This window comes from Carcharodon carcharias, chromosome 11 (genome assembly GCF_017639515.1).
Source record: "Carcharodon carcharias isolate sCarCar2 chromosome 11, sCarCar2.pri, whole genome shotgun sequence".
In the NCBI taxonomy this organism is placed as follows: Eukaryota; Metazoa; Chordata; class Chondrichthyes; order Lamniformes; family Lamnidae; genus Carcharodon; species Carcharodon carcharias.
In genome coordinates this window covers 74,100,360-74,115,846 of record NC_054477.1, presented here as the reverse complement: position 1 = coordinate 74,115,846, position 15,487 = coordinate 74,100,360, and the positions used below count along the sequence as shown (strand labels likewise).

Here is a 15,487-nt window from a genome sequence, read left to right as displayed (position 1 = left end):
GGGCTAGGATGCCTGTACTGGACAGAGCTAGGATAGGATCACCTGTATCAGATGGGGTTAGGATCACCTGTAAAAAGGCAGAGCTCAGATCACCTGTATCAGACTGGGTTAGGATCACCTGTATCAGATAGGGTTAGGATCCCTGTATTATACAGAGTTAAGATCACCTGTATCAGACAGAGCTAGGATCACATGTATCCAACAGGGTTATGATCATCTATATCAGACAGAGCTAGGATCACCTGTATCAGACAGAGCTAGGAACACCTGTAACAGACAGGGTTAGGGCCATCTGTATCAGATAGGGTTAGGATCACCTGTATTCAACAGAGTTAGGATCACCTGTATCAGACAAGGCTTGGATCACCTTTATCAGACAGTGCTAGGATCACACCTGTATCAGGGAAGGCTAGGATCACCTGTATCAGACAGGGCTAGGATCACCTGCAACAACAGGGTTAGGACAATCACTTACATTAGATAAGTTCAGGATCACCAACTTGCTAGCACAGACTAAAACATCCTGTTATGAATTTTAATTATCAAGCAGCATTCAGTTGGAAACACAAAAACAAAGTTCTCATATATCCTAAGAAGGATTTCTAAAGCTGCAAAGTGCCTCTGTCTGTTAACAGTTCCATCAAGTTACCTAACTTGTTTGTTCACCATTTCCCCCTTGTTCCCTAAGAAAAAAGTAATATTTACATGTCTGTAAATGCAAAAATAATAGGTGCATTGGAGATGTTTATAGAAAGAGATGATTTTAAACAGCCTCTGTATTCTAGCCAAGGTGCTACCAATCCTGTCATGAGTAGATTAAATGAATTTTCCCAATTAAAAAAAATCTCATAGCAGGTAGGAGAACTGAAAGTGCCAACTATCTGAAACTAAAGCAGGAAGTGGCCAACACTTGAAAGCGAAAAGCTTGTTAATGTTCCAAAGCTGATCCTTCTGATTGATCTAGAGCACATTTCCAGTAGATACACCTTTATTTCACACTGATAATAACCCCTGGGTGTACTACCAGCAACTTGCGATACATCATTGATTTTAATTTTAGTTTGCATCTGTTACGGTAGTCCAGCTGATATAAAAACACTCTTGTGGAGCACTCAAGGTTTTAAACCTTCTTGTGTGGTTCCTCCATGTTGACTTTGGAATGGAAAGTCAGTAGTTCTGGTGTGAGGCCCAATCCATTTTGGGGGGACAGGCCTCAAAAGCATCAGTCAGGTTGGCTTAGAGCAGACATCAAGCACTGGGGCAGCTGGCCTACAAGCCACAGGAAGCTAAGAAAGAAGGAGTTCCTGTGAACTAAAGTGGTTGGTGTGGGGAAACCAGAGAGGCACATGCTCAGTTTGGTCTTGTGGAGCCTGGAGAAGCACTCCTGCTCCTCCTGGTCATACAAAGATGAAGGCAAATATACCTTTGCCATCCCCATCAGCTGGGCAGCAAGCTGATACTAGCCAGAGCGTGCATGGTGTACACCCTGCCCAGTTCAAACCATAAATGGCAACTGGTATGTTTTATATGTCATAGGACCCCTATTAGTATTTTAAGTGAATCTACCATATTACTCAGTGTTGCCTAGCAATAGGTCTAGGGGATTAGTACCATGGCCACAGCAATGGTAAAATTGGGTAGGTCATTTCCATTGTTTTGGAGTTGCCATGGGTCTGTTTACATTGGGTGGCAGAACTAAAAAATTAGGTCAACAACTTTTCATAGCACTCACACTCCTGCAACTAAAATTTTCTATCCAGTACTACACATCCATTTATAAAGAAGAAAACATTACGTTTCATCTTATTGTTCTTTTCCTAACTATACTGATTAATGCTGATACTTTGGACTTAATTTTCAGACAGCAAGGAATATGACGCCTATGTGTTGCTCCTTAAGAGTAGTGAAACTCTCTTCAGTGCTAAGGAAGAAACATTTGCATCAGAAATATTACCTGCAATTCTAGAACAAAAATTTGGTTACCGACTGTGCATTTTTGAACGCGATGTTCTTCCAGGAGGAGGTAGGATGGATTATTTTCTTCCATTTATTACTGGTAATTAATGAATAAATTTATATAATGAAATGTATTTAACAGCAATTCTTGTATTGCAAATTACCTATATCCCCAAAATCTTCCATCAATCTCACTTCACCTTTCATCCTTGGAAAAAAAAAATCATGCTGCAATTTGCTTACAAACTCCTAGCTGCCTAACCTTTGGCCCTCTATTTGATGCTTTTGTAGCTGTTGATCTACTTAACCACACCTTTACCTCTGCTTTCAATGCCTTTGCCCTCAGCAAAACCTTCATTGTTTCCCATTATTTCCTCTGATCTGACCCGCATCTTCATTTGCCCAAGTCCTAGGGATGCAAACTTATACATACCTGGCCCCAACTGTCTTAGCCATTCATGGCTGATCACTTACATTGAATTACATAGCATATACAGTGCTGAAGCAGGCTCAGTAGATACCCATTAAATCATCTATACTATATTTGCTCCCAGTGGTAGTGAATTCCACTCTCTGAGTAAGGAAATTTTTTCTGTATTCCCTATTTGATTTTTTGCTGGTTATCTTATATTGATGGCGTCTTGTTTTGCTCTTCCCTACAAGTGGAAGGAAATATTCTTTATGTGCCTACTCAAATAAAACCCTTCATAATTTTAAAGATCCCTGTTAGGCCATCATCAGCCTTCTCTTTTCAAGAGAAAAGAGATCCAGCCCCTTTTCAAAATATATTTGTGCATGGGATGTGGGCATCGCTAGCTAGGCCAGCATTTATTCCCCAATTCTAATTACCCATGACAAGGTGGTGGTGAATTATCTTTTTGAACGGCTGCAGTCCATGTGGTGCAGGTACACCCACAGTGCTGTTAGGGAGGGAGTTCCAAAATTTTGACCTTGTGACAGTGAAGAAACGACGATATAGTTCCAAGTCAGGATGGTGAATGGCTTGGAGGAGCACTTGCAGGTGGTGGTGTTCCCATGCATTTGCTGCCCTTGTCCTCCTAGGTGGTAGAGGTTATGGTTTGGAAGGGTTTTTCATTTCCTGACAAGTGTAGTCTCACAATTCTGGTATCATTCTTGTAAATCTTTCTTGCATACTCTCCACTGCCACTATATCCTTTTTATAATATGGCAACCAAAACTGTACACAGTACTCCAAGCATAACCTAACCAAGGTTTGATGCAAGATTAGCATGACTTATCTACTTTTCAGTTCTAACCATCAAAAAATAAGCACGTGGTTAGTTTGCTTTCCTTATGGTCTTATTAATCTTCATCCTTACTTTTAGTGATGTCTTTGTATTCCCAGATTCCCTTGCTTCACTAACCCATTAAGTTTCCAAGCAATCTGTGATCTTTTGTTTTGCCAAAATATCATATATCATGCTCATCGATGTTGAAATTAATTTGCCAATATGTTCAGACTACAAGTTTGTTATGTTACAATCCCCATTGAGATCGATAACTTTTAAAAAGAAAGTCAACTTCCAGTTAATAGCTGAACAGACAACCCAACAAGATTTCATGTTTTAAAAGGTTTACAGTAACAAACAGACTAAAAGCCCTATTGAATAAACATTATTTTTATAGGAAACTTATACTTTAAACTACAGAACAGAGCTTTTAGCACAACTGAAAAACCTACTATCAGGTGGGTACACGTCACACTGTCCTTTAAGTAGACATTCAAATTGCCCAGAATTAGCGTAAATTGATTCTTAGCTTCCAGGGGTTAACATCTAATTGTTTACTTTCCCAGCCTGGAAAATTTTAACTCCAGAACTGTCTTTCACAGTGCAATACTTTTCCCTCTAGCTAAAGTGAGGCAAATCTTCAAGTCTTATTTTATCTGCCCATGAGTTTGGTCTTTCCAATCCAAACGTGAGTTTCTACCTGCATTCCAGTGTGATGAACCATAGATACTTTCAGCCTATAGCTGCTCTCCCTCTCCAGGATCCTGCAGACTAACTGTGTCAGGCATATCTTAGAAATCCTTTCCCCCTTAACACCCATATCCATGGAATAACTTGTAACTAGGTCTTGTAACTAGGTAGAAATGCTGATTAGGTATCCTCGAGGACCCAACTCCCTTTCATCTTGGAACTAAATGGATAGTTTAAAGCACAACATGACATTCTCAACATTTTTCTGGGACTTTGGAGACTTACAGTCTATTGATTGTTAACACACAGGTTGCTGCCATGGGGCGGAATTTTGCTGCGGGTGAGCAGGGGGCCGGCCCACTCGCCGATGCGTAAAATGGTGCGTGATGACGTTGGGCGGAACCCCCGAAGTCACCCTGCCCCATTTAAATTTTCAGGAAGGCGGGCCTGCAGCAAAATCAGCTGCGGACCTGCTGACCTGTCAATGACCAATTGAGGAACATGTTAGGAAATTTTTTTTTCTATTTTTAATATTGTTCAAAGTGGAAGCCATCTCCCTAAGACTGCACTTAGCCTCAGGGAGATGTGCGCTCTTTCGTGTGCATGCATGAAAGAGTGCACTCTTGCTGTTAGGGAATCCCCCCACCATCCACAAGGAAGCGCATAGTGCTTCCCGCCAGACGTCACGCTGGGTGGGCCTTAATTGGCCCACCCAGCGTAAAATGGCGGTGTGGCCCGCTTTGCTGGTGGGGATCAGCTCCCCCCCACCGGAGATTAAATTAGGCCCGCCCTCCCAACAAACATAAAATTCTGCCCATGGTCTCCAAGTGTAAACAGCCTGCACCTTCCTTCCAATAAAACAACCTAGGTCCTCTTTAATCCCTAACAATCAAACTACTGAGACTTTGTGAGGCAGACTTCAGAACAGATCACATGATGCCCTTCATTCTGCCTTAAACTAAAGGCACAGTGTCAACAGAGAACAACCTTTTAAACCTCATAATTGTAACATATGGTCTTGTTATTTGTTGCAGCTGTCCTGAGTGTTGGCTATTCCCTGTCAATTTGGTGTTGTTGCAAATTTGGAAATTATGTTTTTATTCCAAAATTTAAATCCCCCATTAGTATAAATTGTAAACAACAGTGGCGCCAGCAGTGATTTTAGTGGGGCCTTACTTCCTACCTTCTTGTGAATAATTACTTTTTACCCCTATTTTCTGTTTTTTTGTCTTGAAGCAAGCTAGCCATCAATTCTGCTAATTATCCTTGACTCTTCATACATTAACCTTATTCATTGTTCTAATCTGTGGTACCTTTTCAAAGGCCTTTTGGAAATCTAGATATACTACACCTATTACATTACCCTTGTCTATTCTCTCTGTGATCTTTTCAGATACTTCAATGAGGCTGGTCCAAGCAAGTCTTTTCCTTTTGAAATCCATGCTGACTATTTATTATTATACTTCTGTTTTATGGATGCATTTGTATTTCCTCCTTTAGTAAGGATTCCATCATCTTTCCTGCAACCTGTATTAAATTGACTAGTCTATATTTTCTTGGACATATTCTATCTCCCTTCCTAAATATAGATATAATGATAGTTAGCCACCAGTTCTCTGGCACCATCTTTATCTAACAAATGATTAAATATATGTAATAGTATCTGTTATCTCTTCCGTAGATTATTTTAAAATGCAAAGCTGCAATCTGTCCAGACCAGCATCTTTATCATCAAAATCTACTGTACCTCACTCCCCAATGTCAAAACAGTCCACCATTCTAGAAGCATTCTAGAGAGCAACTATCAATTGTCTCCTTTATTCTCTTTTCCACTTCCAATCTCACCTCCAACAATGAATGTTATGAATTTCCATGTCTCTGATGCTTCCCCACCTGCTCCTTGTCCACAAAGCCAAACCTTTCCCAGTCCCCTGCCACCTTAGCCTCTAAGCACTTTCTGTATCCCTCTCTTTCTCTAATTTCTCCCACATCTCTTGTTCACCAAGCTGAATTCATCCATGACCCCATTCCTTTTAGATTCATGCCCATCCAATTTTAATTTTAGGGTCTGTGCTTACTTACATTAACATATCTTTATGTGTTGTTCCCATCTCTTTAAGTACTGCCATTATCATGCATGCCAAAAATACAGCTTCCATCTCCGAGCTCCATTTTCTTTTCAGAGTCTTTGGAGCATGCTGTTGAACCCAGGTCCATGCCCATCTCTTCTTAAATACCCTTTTAGAATTTCCTCCAGTAAAGCTTCTGTCTCTACATCAAACACTAATATGCTCCTAAGACAAATCACAAGTGACAGTCTTTGTGGCATAATGTGGCCATGGCTCAATTGGTAGTTCACTTGGCTCTGAGTTAGAAAGGTGTGGGTTCAAGTCACGCTTTAGGACTTGAGCACAAAAATAAAGGAGGTGCCTTCTTTTTGCTGAGTTGGTAAACCAAAGTCTCATCTGCCTCTCAGGTGACCATAAAATATCCCTTGACAATATTTGGAAGAAGAGCAGGGGAGTTATCCCTCATGTCCTGATCTGTGTTTATCCCACAATCAACATCACAAAAGCAGATTATTTAGTCATAATCATGTCGCTGTTTGTGGGACTTTGATGTGTGCATGTTGACTGCCTCATTTCCGTGAGTGGTATTGTCGCTGGACTAGTGACCCAGGGTAATGCTCTGGGACCCGGGTTCGAATCCTGCCCCGGCAGATGGAGGAATTTGAATTCATTAAAAAAATCTGGAATTAAAGTCTAATGATGACCATGAAACCATTGTCCATTGTTGTAAGAACCCATCTGGCTCACTAATGTCCTTTAGGGAAGGAAATATGCTGTCCTTACCTGGCCTGGCCTACAAGTGCCTCCAGACCCACAGCAATGTGGTTGACTCTTAAATGCCCTCTGAAATGGCCTAGCAAGCCACTCAGTTGTAAAAAACCACTACAAACTCACAAAAAGGAATGAAGCCAGATGGGCCACCTGGCATCGACCTAGGCACTGGAAACTACAATGGCAAGGTCAGCCCTGATGACCTTGTAAAGTCCTCCTTACTAGCATCTGGGGGCTTATGCTGAAATTGGGAGAGCTGTCTCACAGACTAATCAAGCAACAGCCTGACATAGTCATCTGCACAGAATCATACCATATAGATAATGTCCCAGACATTACCATTACCATTACACACTACCATCACCATTCCTGGGTATGTCCTGTCCCACTGGCAGAACAGGCCCAGCAGATGTGGTGGCACAGTACTATACAGGCAGGAGGGAGCGGCCCTGGGAGTCCTCAACATCGACTCCAGACCCCATGAAGTCTCATAGCATCAGGGCAAACATGGGCAAGGAAACCTCCTGCTGATTATCACATACCACCCTCCCTCAGCTGACGAATCAGTGCTCCTCCATGTTGAACACCACTTGGAGGAAGCACTGAGGGTGGCGAGGGTGCAGAATGTACTCTGGGTGGGGGACTTCAATGTCCATCACCAATAGTGGCTTGGTAGCACCACTACTGACCGAGCTGGCCAAGTCCTAACTGACATAGCTGCTAGACTGGGTCTGCGGAGGTGGTGAGGGAATGAACAAGAGGGAAATACATACTTGACCTCATCCTCACCAACCTGCCTGCTGCAGATGCATCTGTCCATGACAGTATCGGAAGGAGTGACCACCACGCAGTCGTGTGGAGACAAACTCCCGCCTTCACATTGAGGGTACGCTCCATCGTGTTGTGTGGCACGACCATCGTGCTAAATGGGTTAGATATAGAACAGATCTAGCAACTGAAGGCTGGGCATCCATGGTGCGCTGTGGACCATCAGCAGCAGCAGAATTGAACTCGAGCACAATCTGTAACCTCCTGGCCCAGCATATCCCCCACTCTACCATTACCATCAAGCCAAGGGATCGATCCTGGTTCAATGAAGATTGCAGGAGGGTAAGCCAGAAGCAGCACAGACATACCTAAAAATGAGGTGTCAATCTAGAGAAGCTATAACACAGGACAGCTTGTGTGCCAAACAGCATAAGCAGCAAGCGGTAGACAGGGCTAAGTGATCCCACAACCAACGGATCAGATCTAAGCTCTGCAGTCCTGCCACATCCAATCGTGAATGGTGGTGGACAATTAAACAACACACTGGAGGAGGAGGCTCCACAAATATCCCCATCCTCATTGATGGAGGAGCCCAGCACAGCAGTGCAAAAGATAAAGCTGAAGCATTTGCAACAATCTTCAGCCAGGAAGATTGAAGCGATTTTAAAGACATTAATAAAATCATTGAAAATTTAAAGAAACATGTCCCCTCATGTGACATGTTTTTATATTTCAGAAATGTTAAAAATTTAATTAATAAAAGCTTTTGGAAACCTCATCCCGCTCGTCGATGAAGTTTCCTAAAAAATGTAAAGGCTGCTTGGCATTTTTCCCTGCCCACTAACCGTTAGGTTGAACGGGCAGCATAAACAATGACACTAATTAATTCGTTAATGACCTTAATAGGCCTATCAGTTATCGGCCGTCTCTGGCACGTGCCTGCCAAAAGGAAGATCATGAGGCTGCATGATGATGTTAGGACGCATGCTCGACGTCATTGTGCATCATTTTATGTCCTGGTGTGTTGGGCCCGCCCCCACACGCTGACTGAAAAATTCAGACCCTGGAGTATTGTATACAGTTTTGGTCTCCTTATCTAAGAAAAGATATACTTACCATAGACGGAGTGTAAGGAAGGTTCATCAGACTGATTCCTGGCATGGTAGGGTTGTTCTATGAGGAAAGATTGAGGAGACTGACCCTTATTCTCTAGAACTTAGAAGAATGAGAGGTGATCTCATTGAAATATATAAAATTCTTACGGGTCTCAACAGAGTAGATGCAGGAAGGCTGTTTCCCCTGGCTGGGGGTTCTAGAACCAGGGGGCACAGTCTGAGGATAAAGGGTAGACCATTTAGGACTGAGATGAGGAGGAATTTTTTCACTTAGAAGGTTGTGAATCTTTGGAATTTTCTACCCCAGAGGGCTGTAGAGGCTCAGTCATTGAGTATATTCAAGACATAAATTTCTAGATATTAAAGACATTAAGGATGTGGGGATAGCGTCAAGGTAGAATATCAGCCATGATCTAGTTAAATGGCAGAGCAAGGGCCTGAATAGCTAATCCTCCTCCTATTCCCTATATTCTTTTCAGTTACCTCTGATGACCAGCTCCCCACTCCCACCCTAAGGATCTATCCTTGGCCTCCTCCTGTTTCTCATCAACAAGCTGTCTCTTATTGATGTCATCCAGAAAGACAGCTTCAGTTTTCACATGTATGCTGATAACACTGGGCTCTGCCTCAACCTCTGTCTCTTGACTCCTCCACTGTTATTAAATTGGCAGAGTGCTTATTCATCATTAAGTACTGGATGAGCAGAAATTTTCTCCGACTAAATATTAGGAAGACCAAAGCCATTGTCTTCGGTCCCCACTACAAACTGTAAGCCCTAGCTACTGACTCCACTCCTCGCTCTGGCAATTCCCTGAGGATGAACCACGCCGTTTGCAACCTCGATGTCATAGTTGACTCCGAGATGGGCTTCCAATCACAATTATCAGGCAATCACTAAGAATGTCTATTTAATAATGCCTATTTGCACCTTCGTAATATACCCTGACTGCACCTCTACCTCAGCTCATCTACTGTTAAAACCCTCATCCATACATTTGATATCCCAAAGTTGCCTATTTCAATACATTCCTGGCTGGCCTCACACATTTTACCCTCCGTAAACTTGAGGTTGTCCACAACTTTGCTGCCCGTGTTTATACTTGCACCAAGGCCCATGCTCTCTGCTCATTGACCTCTACTGGTTAAGTCACTCGATTTTAACACTCTAATTCATGTTTTCAAATCCCTCCATGACCTCACTCCGCTCTATCTTTGTAACCTCCTCCAGTCCAACAACCCTCTGAGATACCTGCATTTGTCATTTTCAAGCCTCTTGAGAATCCCCTATTTTAATAGTTTTTAGGGGTTACCACTGACCAGAAACTGAACTGGACCATGGGAACAGATCAGAATCTGGGAATTCTGCAAAGAATGACTCACTTTCTGACTCCCCAGTCTCTGTCCACCATCTACAAGGCACAAGTCAGCAGTATGATGGAATACCCTCCACTTGCCTGGTTGAGTGCAGCTCCAACAACACTCAACAAGCTCAATACAATCTAGGACAAAGCAGCCCACTTTACTGGCACCTCATTCACCATCTTCAACATCCACTCCCTCCACCACCAATGCACAATGGCAGCAGTGTGTACCATCTACAAGATGCAATGCAGCAACTGACCGAGTCTCCTCCAACAGCACCTTCCAAATCCACAACCTCTACCATCTAGAAGGACAAGGGCAGCAGGCACATGGGAATGCCATCACCTTTAAGTTCCCCTTAAGTTACACACCATCCTGACTTGGAACTATATCACTGTTCCTTCGCTAGTGCAGGGTCAAAATCCTAGAAATCCTTCCCTAACAGCACTGTGGGTTTACCTACACCACATGGGCACCAGTGGTTCAAGAAGGCAGCTCACCACCACCTTCTCAAGGCCAATTAAGGTTGGGCAATAAAAATGCTGGCCTAGCCAGTGATGCCCATGGTCCCATGAAAGAATTTTTAAAAATGGGTGACTATGCCATTAGCTGCCTAGGCCCTAACCTCTGGAATTCTTTCCATAAACCTCTCTCCCTCTTTTGTTCTCCTTTAAGTCGCTCCTTAAAACCTACCTCTTTGACCAAGCTTTTGTCCATCTGCTCGAAGATTACATTATGTGGCTCGGTGACAAATTTTACTTTATAACCCTCCTGGCATGTTGCTTGGGACATTTTATTACATTAAAGGCATTATATAAATAAAAGTTTTGGTTGCTTTTTTTATATATTGTTTGTTCATCTAAAATGTTTATTTTGTTTTTCAGCTTCAGCTAATGATATATTATCGTACATTAACAAATGTAGAAGGTTAATTATAGTACTATGTGCTGAATGCATGGCAGACGATAGTTCAATGTACGAACTGATGGCAGGTCTTCATCAAGCTTTAGTTGAGAGGTTAATTAAGCCAATACTTATTGAATATAATCCAGTAAGAGACACTACATTCCTGCCACTGTCACTTCAGCTTATTTTGAGATCAAACAGGAGAGTGAAGTGGAGAAGTGCATCACGATCGCAAAATTCATACTTTTGGAAGAAGATGAGATACCTTATGCCAGCAAAGCATATTAACGCATCTGAATATTCCCAAAATGGAAGAACTATTCTTTGACAGCAGAAACTAATGACCCAGAAATCATATAATTATAGACGGGAGCTCATGCAGACCTCATTGTGTCTATGACCATTGAGAGTATATCGTCAATGTCAGTAGCAAACTTCACGATTCTGAAAAGTACCACATGGTGACTGACTAATATGAGAATCAATCTACATACAAGTGTAAAGAAATAATAATTTAAGGATGGAACAAGAAGTTGTGATTTGGCTCATCCTGCCCTTCCCACAGATTTATCTACAATTTACACCATCATGATCTCTACTCAGTGAATTGGAACTCTTAAGGAGATGAACCAACATGAGGTAAAATTTCAAAAAGGAACATCAAACTTCCGTTTGCTAAACCCTTGACATGGTTCACAAAAATATCCCAAGGTATTTCACGCAGAAACAATAACATTATGTAGTTACTGTTGATTTTTGTATAAACATAACACCATTTTGTCCACAGCAAAGTCCCACCGCAAATGACCAGTTAATCTGTTTTTTGTGGTAGTTGACGGAGGAATGTTGACCATAAAGTGAGGAGAATTTCCTGCTCTTCTTTGAATAATGCCACCAGGTCTTTAATATCCAACTGAACCAATGGACAAATGGGACCTCAACTTTATGTAATCTTATATTTCATTCTTAATCAACTATTTGCCCAGTACCTCATGAAGGGTTTTTTGATTTGATGGAAGTAAAATTACTCCGGATTTTGTTGAAAACCTTCAATCACCGAAGATTAGTTAGATTAACAGAAGGCACTGTTTGGAAATGTGGCTCTCTATCCTGCCACCAAAGTCATAAATAAATAAAGCAAATATTTGAAGCCACAATCCACAATAGTCACATGCTGCCAATTTGAGCACCTGCCTATTATCCACACACACTGTGGGTGAAATCATCCGGTCCCATTGGCAGCAGGGGAGAGAATTTAGTGCGAGGGGCAGAAACTGGTTTCGTGCCGGCGTAAAATCACAGCAGGCTTATTTGATGATGATTGGAGGTTGGGAGAAGGGGGGGTCAAAGGTATCAGGGGGAGGAGGGAGTATGGGAGGAGGAGGACATAACGGGGGAGAATGTTGCAAGCAGGGAGAAAGATGTAAGGGGAGATAAAGGTGTAAGGTAGGGGGTTCAGAGGGGGAAGGTCTCTGGGAGGAGGAGGGAGTTTGGAGAGGGGAAGGTGTCCGGGGGAGGAGGGAGTTCGGAGAGGGGAAGGTGTCTGAGGGAGGAGGGAGTTCGGAGAGGGAAAGGTGTTTGAGGGAGGAGGGAGTTCGGAGAGGGATAGGTGTCTGGCGAGAGAAGGGAATAAGGGTGGAGGAGGGAGTAAGGTGGGGTTGATGTCCAGATGAATGTGCAAGGGAGAAGTCTGTGCAGTTAATGACTGCCTCCAGGGGAGCAAATTGAGGGTGGGCATGGTAGGAGAAAATAGTGATTGTTGGAGGGGTCCGAGGGAACTAGTAAGGTGGAAGGGTGAAGGAGTGTCAGTATCGGTAGAAGGGGCGATGAGGGTGGTTTATGGGGACAGGGAGGCAGACACGGACCCTGGGGGTGGGAAGGAGGATGTCGGGGAGTTCAATGTGGACAGGGATGGGCTCCTCCAGGTGAAAGGAACGTGCACGTTCACCTGGACATCCTGGAATGACAAGGGTTCAGATTGGTAGGTGGCGGTGGGGAGATGGAAGGTGATGCCAAGGGAGTCGACAGTGATGGGGGAAAGGACATGGGTGAGTGGGGGAGGGGAAAGGACAGGGGAGCTAATCAAGAACTTTACCACGACCATGTTTGTCAAATTGAAAGTGAGTGGAGCCTCATATTGGATGGGCACAGGTGCTGCATGGGAGTGTGATCGGTGGGCGGAGATGCAGGTCAGCTCAGATGGATAACTGAAAGAGAACCCCAGCAGGCAGCATTGAAAATGCTCATGACAGTGAGATGTGTGTGATGGATGAAGGCTTTGCGTGCGTGGGAGAATGCTTTCACAAGGGTCTGCAAAGCCCTGCTACACACACACACACACACATTTCTCCCTCCAGAATCACTCGTGGTCCAGCTGCATGCAGCTGCACTGCTAGTTTTTTTTTAATTCGTTCATGGGATGTGGGCTTTGCAGGCTAGGCCAGCATTTATTGTCCAGCTCTAATTGCTCTTGAGAAGGTGTTGGTGAATTGCCTTCTTGAACTGCTATAGTCTACATGGTGTAGGTATACCCACAGTGCTGTTAGGGATGGAGTTCCAGGATTTTGAACCAGCGACAGTGAAGGAACGGCGATATATTTCAAAGTCAGGATGGTGAGTGGTTTGGAGGGGAATTTCCATGTGGTGGTGTTCCCATCTATCTCCTTCCCTTGTCCTTCTAGATGATAGCAGGGGGAGGACTCGTGAAGTCCGTCAATGAAGCTGAAGGACAACATTACACATTATACGGTGAAAGTGAATATATTTTCAGATTATAAAGTGACAAAATGTGTTCACCTGTGCAACCACTTGTAATCACAATTTCTTAACTTTTCTAGGCTTACCACATTTTCTAGGTGCTGCCTTGATATGCACAGCAGGTGTGGCAACAGCCTTGCAATGATTGGCCCCATTGCCTCTCATGACTCGGCGTACAAGCTGAGGCCTTGAGGACCCTGACTTGTTTCGGTTGTCCTCCTGTGGGCCAGCTGCCCCCTATGTGGCGACAGAGAATGAGTTTGAGGATGCCACAGGCATGGGGACTCAGAGGGAACGGACAGCCTCTGAGATTCCTGAGTGGATGACTCAGGGGAGTCCAGATGCTGCTGCTCCTCCCTTTGGGTGCCCAAGGGTCCCAGCTTAACTCCTTGAGGGGAAGGAGCACCTGGAGGGTTGTTGAGGTACCCCATTTTCCCCTTACATTGCTGCTGCAGGAACTCACCCATGGCTACTGCGATGGAGTTCAGGACTGCGCGCAGCTCTGCCTTCTGCAGGACCAGGGCCTCCATGGCGTCCACCATCCTACCCATGGTGACCTCCATACATGCACATGTGGGCATCACTTCATCAGAGAGCACTCCTTTGACTTGCGTGCCACTCTTTGAGGGCTTCCAACAGCTCTGCATGATGTTCTGCTGCCTTCTGCTGACTCTCCACAATGAGTTGGAAGGCTGAATCTAGAGGCTCATCATCTGACTCAGACCTCACAGATACCTCTACCTCGGCAGTCCCCTGTGCTCCAGCGCTTTGCTGAAGTTATTAAGAATGAGGAATTTGAGCAGGCATCCTGCATTTCCCTATAAATAATAAGCAATTTTTTGAGAACCCAATAATTATCAAAGGGGTTAACCAACTTAGTTGGTGCACCTTGAGGCTTAATTACAATTTTTGCATATATATTGCTTTTGGTTAAAGGAATATTTTGTACTGTTTGTTAAATTTAATAAAATGTTTGGTAAACGTATAGTACCTCTGTATTTTTTCACATTATTATAGTCAGCACTAGTACTAGTTCAGCCCAATAATTTATCAAGTCTTACCATTGATGAGATCATTGGTTAGATATTTTTGAAATTTCAGAAATAAGAGCTATTGTTATTTAATACCTGGATATGACTAAATAAATTCTGTTGGGGTTTGTTTGGATAAATATGTCCGAAAGGGTCTCTGATTTGTTTATTTTATGGGTGGAATGATCAGTAGGGTAGATTCTATAAATTTGGACCTATGATGCTGTTGGATCCAGTGCCCTTGGTTTGTTGGGGCTAAAGGGTTGCACGCTTGTTTCGGGGTGACCGAGTTGATACTATGACAGGGAAGATCAGAAGACAAAAACAAAAAAACTGCGGATGCTGGAAATCCAAAACAAAAACAGAATTACCTGGAAAAACTCAGCAGGTCTGGCAGCATCGGCGGAGAAGAAAAGAGTTGACGTTTCGAGTCCTCATGACCCTTCGACAGAACTGGTTCTGTCGAAGGGTCATGAGGACTCGAAACGTCAACTCTTTTCTTCTCCGCCGATGCTGCCAGACCTGCTGAGTTTTTCCAGGTAATTCTGTTTTTGTTTAAGATCAGAAGACAGTTCTTAGAAGAAACACATTCTGTTTATTTACAAAAGGAACTCAGCAGCTACACTAATATGCTTACAATTCAAAACTGTCTTTTCTCTTCAGACTCTAACTCAAGACTACACTACAGAGGTAGCCCGTGCTACTCTGCTATTGGGTATCAAGATCATATGATCTTATATTACAACATTTATCTTAAAGATGTATTATACATCAGATTACTACAGGTGTAGAACTTAGCTGAAAAATTGAGA

General features: G+C 43.2%; 1 protein-coding gene across 1 annotated transcript in view; it reads left to right on the top strand.

The window, feature by feature from the left end:
- The window catches only part of LOC121283895 (interleukin-18 receptor 1-like), a 36,264-nt gene extending 25,005 nt beyond the window's left edge, over positions 1 to 11,259 (top strand). The window contains exons 8-9 of the mRNA XM_041198698.1: positions 1,862 to 2,023; positions 10,866 to 11,259. Of these exons, the coding sequence (XP_041054632.1) occupies positions 1,862 to 2,023; positions 10,866 to 11,215 (512 nt within the window). The 3' untranslated portion in view covers positions 11,216 to 11,259. The remainder of the gene's footprint in view (positions 1 to 1,861; positions 2,024 to 10,865) is intronic.
- The last annotated feature ends 4,228 nt before the right edge of the window (positions 11,260 to 15,487 follow it).